The 18,447-nt window shown below is 43.0% G+C and overlaps 1 protein-coding gene across 39 annotated transcripts in view; it reads left to right on the plus strand.

The window, feature by feature from the left end:
• Positions 1-657: 657 nt before the first annotated feature.
• The window catches only part of LOC147341587 (uncharacterized), a 468,058-nt gene continuing 450,268 nt past the window's right edge, over positions 658-18,447 (plus strand). For 3 of the 39 annotated variants that reach the window (XR_015159152.1, XM_086388293.1, XM_086388292.1), the window contains exons 1-4: positions 689-871; positions 14,855-14,931; positions 16,935-17,028; positions 18,263-18,356. Coding sequence is in view for 13 of the 39 variants with exons in the window: in XM_086388293.1 (XP_086244419.1) it covers positions 18,345-18,356 (12 nt within the window). In the remaining 26 variants the exon portion in view is untranslated. Of the gene's footprint in view, positions 972-14,854; positions 14,932-16,934; positions 17,029-18,262; positions 18,357-18,447 lie in introns of all 39 variants that reach the window. The other 36 variants (XR_015159148.1, XR_015159149.1, XR_015159150.1 and 33 more) reach the window with 30 other exon arrangements.

The following is an 18,447-nucleotide window of genomic DNA, read 5'->3' on the forward strand; positions in this document are numbered from 1 at the left end:
GGAGACAGATGCATATAGGAAGAGCATGTGAAGATGATCAGGGTTCCATTTTCTTCAAACCAAGAAACACCAAAGATAGCCAGCCAACCACCAGAAGCTAGGAGAGAGATATGTAACCAATCTCTTACCCCAACTCACAGAGGGAGCCAACCCCACTCTGATACCCTGCTTTCAGACTTCTAGCCCCTAAGACTGCGAGACAAGAAATTTCTATTGTGCAAGCCACCCAGTTTGTGGTCCATTCTTACGGCAGCCGTAACAAATGAATCGACTTGACTTACTGAACATTCTAGCTATGCATATATTCTGGAGACTGGGAAACACATGGATTCTGAATTCAAAAAGTGTTATACCTTTTGGAAGTGTATGGAGAGTTTGAAGGTTATTGAAGAGCCACCCCAGCCAGCCACATCCATGGGCTGCCTGAGAAAGTAGAGATGGAGAGGAGGGGTTGGAGCTCCCTGAAACACTCAGATGACACTACATGCGTTCCTTTGCATATTTATAGTCACAGGTGCTCACGTCTCCCCACATTCCTAAAGGGGTGTTGTGGGGTGTGTGTTTGGCAGTGTCTGTTGATAAGTGGGCTGAAGTGTTGCCCTGCCCAGCTCTGTAGACTGGAAGTTATTCTACCTTCCAGTGTGGGGCCCGGAGCTTAACTGGCCAGGCATTCAGCTGTATCAAATGAGTCAGCTTGAGCAAGGCCCACCCAGATGAATTCAATTTGTGAATGTTTGGCCTCTGCCCTGGGAGGGCCCTGCGGGGTGCTTTAGGGTAAAAACAGCTGAGCAGAGCCCTGGAGAGGGGTTGGCAAGCCCTGTCCGGGGATTAGCAGTTCTCCCGAGGACGTCCTCTCTGGCCCGCCTGTGAGGTAAGCCCTTGGCTCTTGCCTACCTCTGCTCTCTGAGCTCCTGCCCTGAGGTGACACCCAGATCCTAGGCGTCTGATATTCTGCCCATCGCTGTCTAGCTGTGAGTATCTATGGTGGCAGTTGCCAAAAAGGAAACAAGCGCCAGATTCTTAGGTCAGCCTGGTCTTTCCGGAGGCCAGCCAGGAAGGGCATGCCCTGTGTGCTCAGCCTGCCCGGCCTGTAGCCAGAAAATCAGTGCTGCTCCAGTTGGAAAGGCTTTCTAGAGACTTAGAAACTGTATCTGGCTTGTGTGCTTTTAAGCGGTTTATTTTTCCAAAGCCTATTCTTGGCTTCTTGGTCAAGATTCAGTGGGTGTGTGTTAAGTGGGATGACCACATTCCCTAAACCAAAGCTTTTAGATGGTCTAACCACGGGTTTTGGGGGGAGAAATTTATCTAGGGGAAAAAAAGCCTTGCAAAGATATAAAAATGAAGTCACTTGGGAGTTAACAAGCTTGACATCAACTTTACTGAAAAGAATGGCTCTGTGGGATGGTATGAAGTGAGGACAGGCCAGAAAATTTCACAACAAATGTTACTGAGTATCAATTATATATCAAATACTGTTCTTGCTCCTTAAAATATATCAGGGTACAAAATTAACACCAACATTCCTCCCATTGTGGAGCTGATGTTCTAGAATCAGGGTTTTCATCAAACTTCAAAGGTCCTTTCCTGGGATGTTTCTAAAAGGTAAGGTCTTTTCAGGTGTTGGCTTTTTAGTGACTAAACTTTGCTAAAGTAAAATCAGCTATTAGGGCAGTGTTTGTTTATCCCACAGGGGAAAAGCCATCTGGCAGTTGGTTGTGGCTGGCACTGGGCTGGGGAATATAGAAATGAACTTTAGTTCTTGGGCGAGTTTATCTTATGCTCTGGGAATGCCTCTGTTGAGACTCAGTAATTAAACAGAGCAGTGCGCTCTGGTTGTCTGACTGTACCCCTTATAGGGTTTCATTACCTGAGTCCTCTCAGCTGATGTAGAGGTTGCTTGTATGGATTTACGGCTTCTGAAGTGGTCCATGCTTCTGCAATGTCACAAAGTCTAGCCTCATGTGCTGTGCAACTTCCTGTATGTGGCTGCTGTTATGCACGTTTTGTGGATCCTTAGTTCCTGGTTCTTAAATACTTGGGGAGTGAATGGATGAGCAAATGGATGCCTGGATGATAGTTTGACTTGTTAGCCAGGGGGATGTTAGTTCTTATTGCACTTGTGGGATAAAGTGTCCTTTAAAATGTTTGGGCCTCGAGGGACAATGCACCCCCAACTTTGAGGTTATACTTTTCCCATGGGGCAGTTGTGCTGACATTTAGCCAGAAGTGATGGCCCAACCCAAGACCTCGAGTCAGTCCCCAAGTCTCATAGGTTTCCATAGCTGGTTCTCTAATTTGATGCTTCTCAGATTTTGGTGCCTATGAGAAGCACCCGAAGGCCTTGTTGAACATATCATTTGGCCCCACACTCAGAGCTTGGATTCATTACATCTGAGGTGGGCCCCCAGAGCTGGAATCTCTAAAAATTACAGTTAGTGCTAACAATGCTGTTGGCCTGCAGACCCCTTTTTGTGAACCTCTAATCCATAAGCAGTGCTGATGTAATTGACAGTGGAGTGGTTCAGCATGTGTGCTCTGACCAGTGGTGAAATCCCAGTTCTCCCACTTACAATGTGGCCGTGGACCTGTTTGTTTACCTGTCAGTTGGAATAATAGTGGTACTTCTAGGATTGTAGTGCAGACCAGATAATGCATATAGAGAGCTTAGCACAGCACTTGGAATTGAATAAATGTTAAGTACTACGATCATTGCTTTGTACCGCAATAGCTTGTTTCCCAGTAGGCACTTAATCGTGCTTGTGCTTAGTCACTCAGTCGTGTCCAACTCTTTGTGATCCCATGACTCCTCTGTCCATGGGATTCTCCAGGCAAGAATACTAGAGTGGGTTGCCATGCCTTCCTCCAGGAGATCTTCCCAATTCAGGGATCCAAACTAGGTCCCCCACGTTGTAGGCAGATTCTTTACCATCTGAGCCACCAGGGAACTCAATTAAATGAATAATAAAGTGGGTGTTAGTTGGGTTCCCAGACAAGGAGAATTATTTTTGAGTTAAATCAGATTTTTGACTTTTTTTATATTCAACTTAACATGGGGCAAAGATGGGCTTGATAAAGGACAGAAATGGTATGGACCTAACAGAAGCAGAAGATATTAAGAAGAGGTGGCAAGAATACACAGAAGAACTGTACAAAAAAGATCTTCATGACCCAGATAATCACGATGGTGTGATCACTCACCTAGAGCTAGATATCATGGAATGTGAAGTCAAGCGGGCCTTAGAAAACATCACTAGGACCAAAGCTAGTGGAGGTGATAGAATTCCAGTTGAGCTATTTCAAATCCTCAAAGATGATGCTGTGAAAGTGCTGCACTCAATATGTCAGAAAATTTGGAAAACTCAGCAGTGGCCACAGGACTGGAAAAGGTCAGTTTTCATTTCAATCCCAAAGAAGGGCAATGCCAAGAATGCTCAAACTACTGCACAATTGGGCTCGGCTCACATGCTAGTAAAGTAATGCTCAAAATTTTCCAAGCCAGGCTTTAGCAATACATGAACTGTGAACTTCCTGATGTTCAAGCTGCTTTTAGAAAAGGCAGAGGAACCAGAGATCAAATTGCCACATCCGCTGGATCATTGAAAAAGCAAGAGAATTCCAGAAAAACATCTACTTCTGCTTTATTGACTATGCCAAAGCCTTTGACTGTGTGGATCACAATAGACTGTGGAAAATTCTGAAAGAGATGGGAATACCAGACCACCTGACCTGCCTCTTGAGAAACCTGTATGCAGGTCAGGAAGCAACAGTTAGAACTGGACATGGACCAACAGACTGGTTCCAAATAGGAAAAGGAGTACGTCAAGGCTGTATATTGTCACCCTGCTTATTTAACTTCTATGCAGAGTACATCATGAGAAACGCTGGACTGGATGGAGCACAAGCTGGAATCAAGATTGCCGGGAGAAACATCAATAACCTCAGATATGCAGATGATACCACCCTTATGGCAGAAAGTGAAGACGAACTAAAAAGCCTCTTGATGAAAGTAAAAGAGGAGAGTGAAAAAGTTGGCTTAAAGCTCAACATTCAGAAAACGAAGATCATGGCATCGGGTCCCATCACTTCATGGGAAATAGATGGGGAAACAGGGGAAACAGTGTCAGACTTTATTTTTTGGGGCTCCAAAATCACCGCAGATGGTGACTGCAGCCATGAAATTAAAAGATGCTTACTCCTTGGAAGGAAAGTTACGACCAACCTAGATAGCATATTCAAAAGCAGAGACATTACTTTGCCAACAAAGGTCCATCTAGTCAAGGCTATGGTTTTTCCTGTGGTCATGTATGGATGTGAGAGTTGGACTGTGAAGAAGGCTGAGCGCTGAAGAATTGATGCTTTTGAACTGTGGTGTTGGAGAAGACTCTTGAGAGTCCCTTGGACTGCAAGGAGATCCAACCAGTCCATTCTGAAGATCAGCCCTGGGATTTCTTTGGAAGGAATGATGCTAAAACTGAAACTCCAGTACTTTGGCCACCTCATGCCAAGAGTTGACTCATTGGAAAAGACTCTGATGCTGGGAGGGATTGGGGGCAGGAGGAGAAGGGGACGGCAGAGGATGAGAGGGCTGGATGGCATCACCAACTCGATGGATGTGAGTCTGAGTGAACTCCGGGAGTTTGTGATGGACAGGGAGGCCTGGCGTGCTGCGATTCATGGAGTCGCAAATGCGACTGAACTCAACATGGAGCCAGATTTCCTGGATGTGGCTGCAGGTGAAATGTTGATGGTAGAATAGCACAAATTATTTGCAGTTATTTTTCTGACCCCAACTGTGTCTTGACCAGGCATTCAGTGGGTTAGAATCTGCAAGAGAACCAAAGGCTGAGGGTTGGTGGAGATGTTACAGGTGGTCTATGAGACCCTTAAACTTGGCATCATATGTCCTTAGTTTAGCATTGCATGTCATCCAGAGACCAGTGGGCAAGCAAATCCAGTGTTGAGAGTACTTCTGTGATTCCATTTAAAATCCACATCCAGCAGAAAGACTCAATGGGTTTGTCTGAAATAGGAAATTTCTTTTGTGTGTGTGCCAATGTTCAGTGTTTTCCAAAGTATGTTCCATAAGAGTATTTGCATCCACTTAGGGTGCTTGGTGAAAATGGAGATTTCTGAGCTAGACCTAATGAATTAGAATCCCTAGGAGTGGGAGCACAAAGTCTTCATTTTTAAAAGCAACCCACTGTTCTGGGATTCACCAGAATAGCTTGGGAAACATCACTGCAGAAGATCGTCCATCCTATAGGACAGCAAGGATGGTTATATTGTCAATTGTAATTCATTGTTACAATTAATGTTATCATGGAGTTTATGATGCTGCCTCCAGGATCCCCAGTTAGCACCATAAAGTTCATTCCAAGGCCAGATATATTTTGGAATTTACTTTCTGCACCCTATCCCAACACTTGCCCTGTGTACATTAAAGACCAGCTAGGGATGAAATGCAGAAGGCAATGGCACCCCACTCCAGTACTCTTGCCTGGAAAATCCCATGGACGGAGGAGCCTGGTAGGCTGCAGTCCATGGGGTCGCTAAGAGTCAGACATGACTTCACGCACTGGAGAAGGAAATGGCAACCCACTTCAGTGTTCTTGCCTGGAGAATCCCAAGGACAGGGGAGCCTGGTGGGCTGCCGTCTATGGGGTCGCACAGTCGGACATGACTGAAGCGACTTAGCAGCAGCAGCATCAGGAATGAAATGCAGTCCAACATGATTTACTAATAATTGTTACTATAGTTGTTGTATGTGCAGAGTTGGATGCTCTTTGAGTGTATAGAATTGGAGAACAATGTGTCCTGATTTCAGGTGATTCTCATCATGATGAACTGTCTCAACCAAGAACCTCACTTTGATTTCAAAGTCCATAGCCAGTAATCTCAGATATACTTCATTGATTGGAAGAAATGGAAATTAATAGTTAGAATTCAAATAAGTCAGGAGCAGTGCTTTCATGCCAGGGAGCCGTTCCGATTCTGTGCTGGGTGTTTACATACACAAGCTATTTAGTATTTGCCAATTCTGTAGGGCTGAGAGCTTCTCTTCACTCTCTCTCTGGCTTGGCCTGGCCAAGTGACTCTGGTTTCTATTTCTGGCCTTCATTTGTCACCTTACCCTGCCATCTCCTGTTTTTGATCCTGACCTGGCAACCTATGCTTATCTAGAATCCTTTACTGCATCTGTCACCTTCTTGCCACTTCTGCTTATCCACAGCAGATAAGTGACTTCAGGGACTGTAATAAAAGAGCAAGCCAACATCATCTGTCTGTGCCTCGTGAGTCTGTAAATTTGCATACCCATCGCACCCACTGGCACAGTGTGAAAACATTTTGTTGAAGTACAAGCATTGGTTCCCTATGTGTTGAACCACTTAGTCCAGCTTTTGAAGAATGAACACTGATATCTGCGTCATGAAGAAAATTCAGCAAATCCTTTAATGAGGATATAGATAATATCATCTATAATGTTATAGAGCAGAGGTCTGCAACCTCCATTCATATACTCTTGCCTTGATCTGTCAGATCGGCGACATTTGATTAGAAATAAAGTATGCAATAAATGTCGGAGAAGGCAATGGCACCCCACTCCAGTACTCTTGCCTGGAAAATCCCATGGACGGAGGAGCCTGGTAGGCTGCAGTCCATGAGGTCGCTAAGAGTCGGACACGACTGAGTGACTTTCACTTTTCACTTTCATGCATTGGAGAAGGAAATAGCAACCCACTCCAGTGTTCTTGCCTGGAGAATCCCAGGGATGGGGGAGCCTGGTGGGCTGCCATCTATGGGTTCACACAGAGTCGGACATGACTGAAGTGACTTAGCAGCTTAGCAGCATGCAATAAATGTAGTGTGCTTGAATCAACCCAAAACCATCCTTCCTATTCTCCGTCCCCCACCACTGTTATGAAAAAATTATTTCACAAAAAGGCCCTTGGTACCAGAAGTATTGAGGACCACTGTTACAGCATTGTTACAGAGGATAACAAGTTAAAATGTTGGGCTTGATTTGTGGTGTCAGAACACTACAATTTTGCCTGAAACTTAGCCTCCCTTGTGAAGGAGAATAAAGAAAGCAGATATTTATTGAGCACCACAGTCTACAACTTATACAGGTTTCAAGAGGCCCGAATGGGATTTGAACTGAACTCTGGCTGATGTTTGGAGCTTCCCCGATGGCTCAGTGGTAAAGAATCTGTCTGCAATGCAGGGGACACAAGAGATGTGGATTCGATCCCTGGGTCAGGAAGATCCCCTGGAGGAGGAAATGGCAAGCCACTCCAGTATTCTTGCTTAAAAAATTGCATGGACAGAGGAGCCTGGTGGGCTACAGTCCAAAGGGTCACTAGCTGATGTGCTAATTTTTGGAAATTCATTTATTTTCATTTTCTCACAGCCACAAATGGCCTTCTCCAAGGAGAAACCTCCTGAACAAATTTCTAGGGCAATACACGTGGAACCTCGTCTGAGGTTCCTTGGCGTTGATTACGGATGTGAGTTTTGTTTAATTCTTTGTTTATATACTTCTGGTTTTATTGCATAATTTTTGCCCACCAGTTTCTAAAACAAGCAAGCATTGGTTCTGATTAAAGAGAACAACAGCAAATCAATCTCATGTGATTTGTACTGTAAATGTTTGAATTCCATTTATTCTGTGTCTTGATAGCTTTATGCCATCTGTTGTTGTGAAGTCCAGTTGGCCCTGTGACAGACAACATGCTGGCTTAGAAGGCATCGCCTTGGTGGGACATACAGTCCGATTTTGCCTAATGGCAAAGGGTGTGCCTGTGAGCGTGCTCAGTTGTGTCCAACTCTTTGCATCCCCATGGACTGTAGTCCACCAGGCTCCTCTGTCCATGGGATTCTCCAGACAAGAATACTGGAGTGGGTTGCCATTTCCTTCTCCAGGGCATCTCCCCGCCCCGGGGGATTGAATCTGCATCTCTTGCATTGGCAGGCGGATTCTTTACCGCTGAGACACCTGGGAAGCCCTGATGGGAAAGAGAGGTTCTGATAAAGGCTTTGCAGAGAGATGGCAGCTCTGATGAAGTTCAGTGCTTCTTTCAGAGTGAGCAGATCTCTGACCTGAATATACGGATCTTAATTTTGAGACACTAACTTCTAAAAGGAGTCAGTTAAAATGGAGAATTAACTGAGGAAATCCTTTTTTATGTGAGTGAGTGCACTTAATACTTCAGGAAGCTTTCTATCTGGCGCTGAGGGGCAGAACAGTTTGAAATGAGCTTGGGAAGAAAATACAGCAACTTCAAACAGCAAGAAAAGAAGGTTTCTGAGCTTTAAAGGCTGAATTTTAACTAAAAACGTTTCTCTGGTTTTAAGCCAATAAAACCTTAACTAGGATAAAAAATCAGGATCTATGCAGACATACTTGCATTGAGGGTAGTGCTTTTTTTTTTTTTAAAGTCCATTTATTCAGGGACCTCCTTCTCCCCCCATGACTCAGCATACATACATGTTCAAGTGGTCACACTACCACCACCACCACCACCACCAGAGGATATTCTTATCCCCATTTTACAGATGGGAAAACTGAGACTCAGGAAGATGCAGTGACTCATCTAATACTATACAGATAACAAGTAGCAAGTTTGAATCCAGCTTAGCCTAACTCTTTTCATCTGTCTTAGTTGGCTCGGGCTGCCATAACCAAATACCACAAACTGGGTAGCTTAAACAACAAATTGTTTTTCTAAGTTCTGGAGGTTAGAAGGCCAAGATCAAGGGGTTGGCAGGGTTGGTTTCTTTTGAGGCTTCTCATTGTGACATCGCATGATCTTCTAAGGACACCAGTTAGACTGAAATAGAGCTTGGCCCTTATGATTTTTTAAAGACCCTACCTGCAATTACAGTCACATTTCTGGGTTAGGACCTAAGCATATGAATTTGGGGAAGAGGGGAACAAAATTCAGTCTATAACACCATCTATATCTACCTGCATCTCTGTTGGATACAGTCCCAGTGGGGAGCTGAGATGAGCATTGAAATAAAACAAGATAATGTGGGGCCCACGCTGATTAGACAGCTGGGTATAACTGAAAGGACTATCTTTACCCTGGGGAGATTGTAAGGATTCTTAAACGTGTTGAAAGGAAAAACCAAGCAGCTCCGTACATAACCGACTTTATAAAACCTGTGGAAAGTCTGTCAAGAGGGTGATGGGGAAAGGAGGGGGTCAGTTAACTGACTGATAGTGCCTGGCAGGGCTGATATTTGAAACATTGAGATGTTGGTTATAAGTTAATGCAAAAATCATTAACAGATAAAAAGATTTTCTGTCTTTGGATTTGCTCTGATATGTACTTCTTCAGTTTCATTTACTAATTTCTTAGGTTTTTAGTTTGTGCTTATCAATAAATACTTTAGCTTTTTACTTAGTTTCTGATTTAAAATCTCTTTTATACTGATTCCTTGGTTGACAGGCAGTTAGTTCAATTACAGTGGACAAATACTAGGTTCCTTCCAGCACCAGTAGTGAAAGTTCAGGGCTGAGGTAAAATTCCTGTGCAAGACCTTTAAAGCCTACGTAAGAATCATCTCAAATCTTGAACAACAGTAACAGAACTTGAATGACCATGCCATTTGTGGTAGGCTTTACGTGAGCATGCAGTTGCAGTCCCTGTGCTTGGGGGTCTGGCTCAGTTCTGGGGTGCCCACTACTGACAAACTGTTTCAGGACCTTATCTCCCTCACCCTGGGGACCCAATGTAAAGACCCACCACCTGTATCCGTCCTAAGTCACTTCAGCTGTGTCTGACTCTTGTGAAAACATGGACTGTAGCCTGCCAGGCTCCTCTGTCCATGGTATTCTCCAGGCCAGAATACTGGAGTGGGTTGCCATTTCCTTCTCCAGGGGATCTTCCTGACCCAAGGAACGAACTCCTGTCTCTCCTGTCTCCTGCACTGGCAGGTGGGTTCTTTAGCACTAGCGCCACCTGGGAATACAGCACATTTATTACTTTCTCCAAACTGCTGGGTTTGTTACTCTGTCAGAACAGGAAATTAGGTCTGTCTGACATTGTATTCTTCATTGTCAGGCTGATAGATTGCCCTCTGTGTCCTAAAACCCTTGTCCATTGATTATTTTCCTTGTTTGTTCCAGGGTTTTTCTAGGTATGAAAGTTACCAAGTCTCTAATTTCTGACCATTGTTTCTCATTTTAAAGGTTGCTTTCTGTTCACACTCATTGATCAGGCTTCTCATAGTTTTCCATGAGCAGGATTCAAATGCAGCAAAACTAGAAGTCAGCCAAGCTGGTTTTGACCCTTCCCCACTTCCCATGCCTCTCTCCTGGAAAAACCCTTTCTTACTTTCACCAGGAATCTAGACCGTTTCCAACACCACAATGGGCTTATATTCTTTAGCACACTAAAGTTGCTTCTTACCCACCTACAGGTTTAAGGTATTATCCTTCCATAGTTCTTACTGTTTTAATAGGAACTTTTAAAGTTGTTCAAAGACCAAGAGATGAAGTCTCAATTGATGGAATTTCGCAGAAGTGTGTGCACCCATATAGGTTCGGAGCTTTTATTCTCAGCATCACTCCACTCAGAGGCAGCTTCATACTCCAGCAGTTTTCAATGGGGAAAAAAATGGCATTTGTAATGATGGTAGCCTCAGTTACCAGACATTTAGAATCTTCTCTTGAGCCAGGAATCTGTTCTAGAACAAGTGCTTCACCTAGCTCCTGATTTAGTGAAAGGGCTAAGGTTTTTGAAAGATGCAAAAGTATTTGCATTTACTTGGCTAAGAATAAATGATTCAAGGTCTTCAACGAAAATGTGAGCAATCTTTTTAAAAAGCAAGATTAAGAATATCATGGTAAAGGGCAGGGCTGTGAGGACCATAAAGTTAAGTACATATAAGGTGAACCTCTGGCTCATAAAATGCTGGAATGTCAGACTTAGAAGGGATCTTGGAGGTTCTCTAGCTTACTTAATGGGAGACAATGTGTAATAACGGGGGGAAAAAAAGAAACACGTGTTTTGAAGTCAGAAGGACCTGGGCTTGAATCTCACTCTTAGTTGGTGACCTTGGATAAAGGAAGACCTTTTGTAGGTCTTCATTTGTCCACTTCTGGCCATTGTAGGTGTTAACAAATGATAGCTGCTGTTATAATTATTATTATGATCATCAGGTTACAGATGAGGAATCTGAAAAGTAGAGGCTAAATTACTTCACATAATTTAGCATTTTATTTAAGATCTTGGACTAGAACCCAGGTCTCTGTTTCCTCTGACTCCCTGGCCAATTCCAACACACTGCCCTCTACAACTATTATGTCAACTGATATAAAAATGCACAACGTGAGAGCTGTGAGGAGCTGCGAATTTCAGTTTTGTTGGAGGACTTACTGAAGGGTATAGCTTGAGAGGGACTTCCCTCATGGCTCAGATGGTAAATGATCTGCCTACAGTGCAGGAACTCAGGTTCGATCCCTGAGTCAGGAAGATCCCCTGGAGAAGGAAATGGCAACACACTCCAGTATTCTTGCCTGGAGAATTCCATGGACAGAGGAGCCTGGCCACAAAGAGTCGGACATGGCTGAGCGACTTTCACTTCACTTCATGGCTTGAGAGAGAACCTCTCAGAGAGCTCTGAGGAACTACTTCGAAGAGACCAGGGGGAGCAGTCAGCCTATATGTGATTTTGATGAAGGGTGCATATAATAAAGCACATCTCAGTATAAGGTTGCTGCTAGTCACAAGGAACAGATGTCTTAGTTAATGGTCTTAGTGCTTTTCTATGTATCAGGAGCTGCAGGAATTGTGAATGACAAAATTTTCTCCTGAAAATAACTATCTGAAGGCCTTGTTCTGCCAGTTTCCCTGAGTGCCTCATTCTTGATCTCCACCCTGAATGTCAGTGAGTGCAGTGGCTAATAAATTAATCCCCATAGGACAGGGTGACGAGTGACATTTTTTTAGTTGGCAGCCCCGTGCAGTATATGCCCTTTATAAGAAAATGCTTAACTGGGGTAAGAATTAAAGACTCAATGTAGTGATCTGAATGCATGGATGAACTGTTATTCCTCTGTACTCTAAAAAAGGTTTGCTCAGGAGAAGGCTGCCAGTCTAATAGAAGTCTCCTGGAAGTCACCTTCGAGAAAGAATGACAAATGCTGAGTGGTTATGGGGCTTGTCCTAAAGAAAGAACCATGAGGGTTTTTATGTAGTGACACAATCACTGTTTTCAGTTGAATAATTTGGAGTTGTTTCTAAGTATCTTTGATATCTCCTGTCTGTAAGTGTTTTGTTTCACTTGATACAAAAAAGGAAATTGAAGTCTATAGAAGTGAGGGACTTGCCCAGTGTCACAAAGCTGGTAAGTGGCAGAATCATAGTAAGAACCAAAGTCACTTGACTCTGTGCAGAGCACTTTCTAGCCAACAATAATTCTCCAGATTAAAAAACTGTTTTGTTTTCTTAGTGTTGTGCATTCTATGGTTTTGAAAATGCACACATATAAAATATATATCCATCATTACAATGTCCCATAGACTATTTTCACTGCCCTAAAAATCCTCTGTGCTCTACTTATTCCTTCCCTTCCACCTTGCACCCTTAACGGCAACTGCTAATCTTTTTTTGTCTCCATAGTTTTGCCTTTTCCAGCTATATATAGCTGGAATCAAGTAGTCTTTTCAGATTGGCTTCTCTCACTTAGTAATATGCATTTAAGGTTCCTCTGTGTCTTTTCATGGCTCGGTTGTACATTCCTTTTTAGTGGTGAATAATATTCCATTGTTGCTGATGTGCTGTAGTTTATTTGTCCATACACCTCTTTTTTTAAAAATTATTTTTTATTGAAGGGCAATTGCTTTACAGAATTTTGCTGTTTTCTGTCAAACCTCAACATGAATCAGCCATAGGTATACATATATCCCCTTCCTTTTGAACCTCCCTCCCACCTCCTTCCCCATCCCACCCCTCTAGGTTGATACAGAGCCCCTGTTTGAGTTTCCTGAGCCATACAGCAAATTCCTGTTGGCTATGTATTTTACATATGGTAGTGTAAGCGTCCATGTTACTCTCTCCATACACCTCACCCTCTCCTCCCCTCTCCCCATGTCCGTAAGTCTATTCTCTATTATGTCTGTTTCTCCATTGTTTCCCTGTAAATAAATTCTTCAGTACCATTTTTCTAGATTCTGTATATATGCATTAGAATGCAATATTTATCTTTCTCTTTCTGACTTCACTCTATAATAGGTTCTAGGTTCATCCATCTCATTAGAACTGACTCAAATGCGTTCCTCTTTATGGCTGAGTAATATTCCATTGTGTCCATACACTTCTTGACGGACACTTGCTTCCAAGTTTGAATGATTATGAATAATGTTTCTATAAACATCCACGTGCTGGTTTCTGTATTGATGTGTTTTCAGTTCTTTTGCGTAAATACCAAGGAACATGATTCCTGGATCATATAGTAAGAGTATGTTCAGTTTTTTAAGAAACTGCCAAATGGTCTTCCAAACTGGCCGAACCATTTTGCATTCCCACCAGCAATGATTGAGAGTTCCTGTTGCTGCACATCCTTGTCAGCATTTACAGTTGTCATTGTTCTGGATTCTTGCCTTTCTAATAGATGACCTCCCCCCCCCTTTTTTTCTTGCCCTTTCAGATATCAAAGTTTTAATTAATAGCTGATTAGGGATCTGATGGCCCCTTAGGACTGTTGGAGACAATGTTACCCAGGTAGCTTTATTGCTAGCAAGTGATACCATCAACTTGATTTTTTGAAAAAATTCTTCAGGTGTTTGAATATAGTTGGCTGCTGACCCAGCTTCCTGCCTTTGTATCCCACTCTGGTTCTCCTGAAGATTTAAGCCCTTACCTGGGTCTCCCTGGTCTGCCTCTTGGTCTAGCTGTAGACATGTTTTAGCCCACAAGAAGGTTTAGCCTTCACCTAACCCTTGCTGCTGCTGCTGTTGCTAAGTCGCTTCAGTCGTGTCTGACTCTGTGCGACCCCATAGATGGCAGCCCACCAGGCTCCCCCATCCCTGGGATTCTCCAGGCAAGAACATTGGAGTGGGTTGCCATTTCCTTCTCCAATGCATGAAAGTGAAAAAATAAAGTGAAATCGCTCAGTCATCTCCGACTCTTAGTGACCCCATGGACTGCAGCCCACCAGGCTCCTCCATCCATGGGATTCTCCCGGCAAGAGTACTGGAGTGGGGTGCCATTGCCTTCTCCACACCTAACCCTTAAGAGCCTAGAATTTGTCCCATCTGGCAGAACATTGAAACTCATTAAGGGCCTTTTCCCCATCTGTCTGGTTTTCCTTTGTGCTCAGTTCCTGAGCAACCCTATGCCCATTCCCTGTGACCTGGATCCTCTGCTTCCTACTTCTAGCATTGGGAAATTCCTGGTGATTTCTAGAACTTTCTTTTGTTAGGATATGGTAACTAATTCTCTTCCACTGCTGATATGAGTTTTAGAGCCTATCAGAAGAACTTGATCGTATCCCAAGGCCAGGCCTGACAATCACAGACCTGTCCTGAGGGCTATAAGAGAAAATATATGTTTATATATTTTGGAGCAACCAAAGGGTTGCTGTAACCAAAAAAATAACTGGGAGAGGTGGTGCCACCATACAGCTTCCAGACTCTTTCAGAATAGCTTTACAAACAACTTCATTCTTGCTCAGTGGCAGCCCAGTCAAAAATATCATGAATAGTATTTGCAGTGGTGAGCAAGTGCCAACGATATTTCATAATGTGACTCTTAGAAGTAGTAAATATTTCAGTTAAAATTACGTATCATTAAGGTGACAAAAAGGGACATTGTTAAACCTCTTGTCTTGGTATCTTTTTCCCCAGCTACTGGAGGTGAGGGCTACCTGGGAGGGACTCTCTGACTGGCCTCAACTTGATTGTGTGACCTTGGACTGGAAACGGTAAAGGTGGGAGGGAAGAAAAGTAAAGAAGGGTCTCCTGGAATTTCTTAGTCCCATCTATATGCAAATCATTTAATATTATGCAAATTATTTCTCTGAGATTCAATTAGACTCCCAAGAGTAACCAATTACCACTCCCACCACTGTACTTTCTGCCTCCTGACCAAGTTTTCTTATTTGTCCACGGAAGACGTACATTGTCCTGTATGTCCTACTAGGGAACAGGAAGGGGACAAAGAGCAGATAGTCCTTCACTGAGGCAAGAGCAGCTCTGGTCAAACATGTTGGGAAACTTGAGAACAAAGCCTGACAGGAACGCCTGAGGCACACAGAAAAATCACACTGAGCCAGAGCCCCACAGGCACTCATAACACTTGCCATACGTTTTTTTGCCCCTGGACTCCATTCTCTTTATGGTTTCATGGGACCTGTATTTTGGGTGCTTCCCTGGTGGCTCATGGTAAAGAATCCACCTGCCAATGCAGAAGATGTAAGAGACGTGGGTTCAATTCTTGGCTTGGGAAGATCCCCTGGAGGAGGGCATGGCAACCCACTCCAGTGTTCTTGCCTGGAGAAGTCCATAGAGTCACAAAGAGTTGGACACAACTTAGCGACTGAGCATGCATGTGTGTCTTTCAGTTATGAGGACTGTTGACTAGAAAAACTTTCTGGAACAAAAGCTTATAGTCCTCTTCCTCCCAAATACATACATATATACACACACTCTTCCCCCTGCCTCCCTCTCCCCCACCTCTATATCTATATACCCATGCACTTATACATATTTATATACTGATAGTCAATAGTTGACTACGTCCTCTTTCTCCCAAATACACATAAACACACAAATACAAATATATATATATATATGATATAAATATATTTAATACTCTCAGATCTCATTACTTGAAAGTTTTTATTCACTTGTACCTGTTCCTCATATTTGGGGATGGATCCCAGAGAGCTAGAGCCATCATTCATTCATTTATCCATCCATTTACTCATTCACCGACTCATTCAACAAATATTTGAGTGCTTACAGTTTGCCAGGCACTTTATTTGGCACTGAGGGAGGTACAAAGATATGGCAGGTGCTGAAAAGAAATGTAACATTTTTATGAGACTATAGGATACAGGGACCAAATGTGGGATGGGAGGGCATGGCTGAGTTATAGAAGGCTTCCCTAGGACCTGTGTGAATAGGGGTGAGATGTGTTCCTGTAGAGGAATGGCTTGGGTGAAGACTCAGAGGATAAAGGAAAGTAGCAGCTTTTTCATGAGTGGAAAGGAGAATGGGATAATGCTAGGTAGAGAGGTTGGCTGGGGCCAGATCACACACTACATCTTATAGACCAGAGTAAGGATTGGATTTACTGACTCATTCTTCCCATTCTTCAGGCATGTCATCCTTATTGTCCAGGCTTTGAGGTTCTTTTACCTTTTTATATTAGCTCTCTAGTCCCCAACCATCAGTAAGAGGAGACTACCGGTATTCCAGGACCAAGGATGACTGTGTAGATGGTGAGCACAGGATCTGCCCACTTCATCAAGGGAACACCATTTAGGGCTGTTATTTATTTATTTATTTATTTTTACAACACACAAACTACAGAACTCTTGTGTACCATGGAACATAACTACAGACTATGTTACTTGCTGTGAAGAAATAGCATATGTAAGTTATTTCTGCAAAGTTGGCCTAAGTGTGCCAAGTCAATGAGGAAGTCATAAACAATGAGGGAGCCATAAAATCCCTGGATTATTTCATAATGTGCTTTGTTTTGTCTTGTGTCCTCCTCACTGCTCTCTAATACATATTAGCCACCTAATAAGTGCCTGTTGAATGAACACATGGATAATATTAATACCAACATTCTTATATTGGTAGAAGCCCATGAGGACAGTTATCATAAATCCCCAAACTGGTTCCTGGGGCTATTGTGAGAGAACTGGGCTGACTGGAGGGTTGTTGATAATGAACCTGTAATGTTTTTCTTAAACAGTGTGGTGATAAGGACCCATCTGAGACCTCTCAACACCAGATTTCATAGACTTAAGGCCTCCTTGAATATGATATCTTAGAGATTCCAGATTAAGGTACTTTATGTCATCCAGGTCATTTATGTCTGTTATGATCCCATTGGAACAATTACAGAATAATGTGTTTGTGTGTGTGTTTGTGTGTGTGTGTGGAGGGGGTGAGGTGGGAATAATATGCATATTTGTGAATGAAAATTTATTTGGGTGCTGCTAAGAAAAACTTCAGTAGTCAACAATTCTTGTTTCTGGATGACTCAAAGAACCTTCATTTTAAAAGATAGAAGAGAAAAGTAGGGATCAGAAAAGGGAAATACTAAACAACCATCTTTCCACTTGGCAGTAGAGAGTGTCGTAAAGTCTCTTTACCCAACATTTCACTTGTTGCTAAGTGCTAATCTCCAGTAAACCATTCTAGTTAGTAGTTTAGTTGCTAAGTCATGTCTGCCTCTTGTGACCTCACAGACTGTAGCATGCCAGGCTCCTTGGTCCATGGGATTCTCCAGGCAAGAATACTGGAGTGGGTTGCCATTTCCTTCTCCAAAACCATTCTGAGTCATACTATTCCAGAAGTCATTTGTCCAGAGACAGATGGGAGATTAGTCTAAACTTGTTTGGAGAGGACAGAAGAGTAAGATCCCCTGCTTCTGAACTCATTTGGCAAAGAGTCTTCCAGAAGTTGGGCTTGTTTTTTCAGAAATTCTGTCCAAAGGTTCTTCTGGAACCTCTTGAAGTTACTGGACTTCTGGACAAAGGCAAGATCGTATGTTCAAGAAAGAGGAAATTTGGAGTGATGGACACAGGATTAAAATTAGCCCCCTATTTGTGGCTAATAGGGGCTTCTTTTGTCTTATGCTTTGAGGATTTCCCCTGAGAACAGGAATGTCTTTCATCAGCCTACAGCAGGGGCCTCCTATTCCAGGATTCAACCAAGTAACTGAAAGTCAAGTTGCTGAACATCAATTCACTGAAAACTATCTTGCTCAGTGATTAATTGACCAAGTTGCCACTTAACTGATTGTTTTTTTGAAGTTTTATTATGTCTCAAGCAGTCATCTTGCAGCCAGTATGGGTTGAGGGAGAAATGTGTGCTGGGAGCAATGGGGAGATTCTGTCCCTTTGAGATAGTAACACATTCTTCCTTCCTCTGAAATTGTATAATTATTGATTCCCAAAGACATGTTTAAATTAACTACTTAGTTTTTTTATTGGCTGAAAAAGACTAGGCTATACTGCAGTAACTGATAAACCTCAAAAGCTCAGTGTCCTAAAATAACAAAGGTTTATTTCCCAGGTATGATGGGTACCAGTACAAGCCGGGATTGTTGAGAAGGCTCAGATACTTGGGAAACCAAGCTGATGGAGGATGGAAACTGATGAAGACTCTGGTATCTTGTAGTTGCTCTGTTTGGAACACAGGCCAGGGAAAGAGAAGGGATTGGAGAATCAGTAGGGATTTCTGATGATTTCAGGTTGGAA

Source organism: Bos grunniens, chromosome X (assembly GCF_055505025.1).
Source record: "Bos grunniens cultivar Pamir isolate PY7600 chromosome X, Bosgru_T2T1.0, whole genome shotgun sequence".
NCBI lineage: Eukaryota > Metazoa > Chordata > Mammalia > Artiodactyla > Bovidae > Bos > Bos grunniens.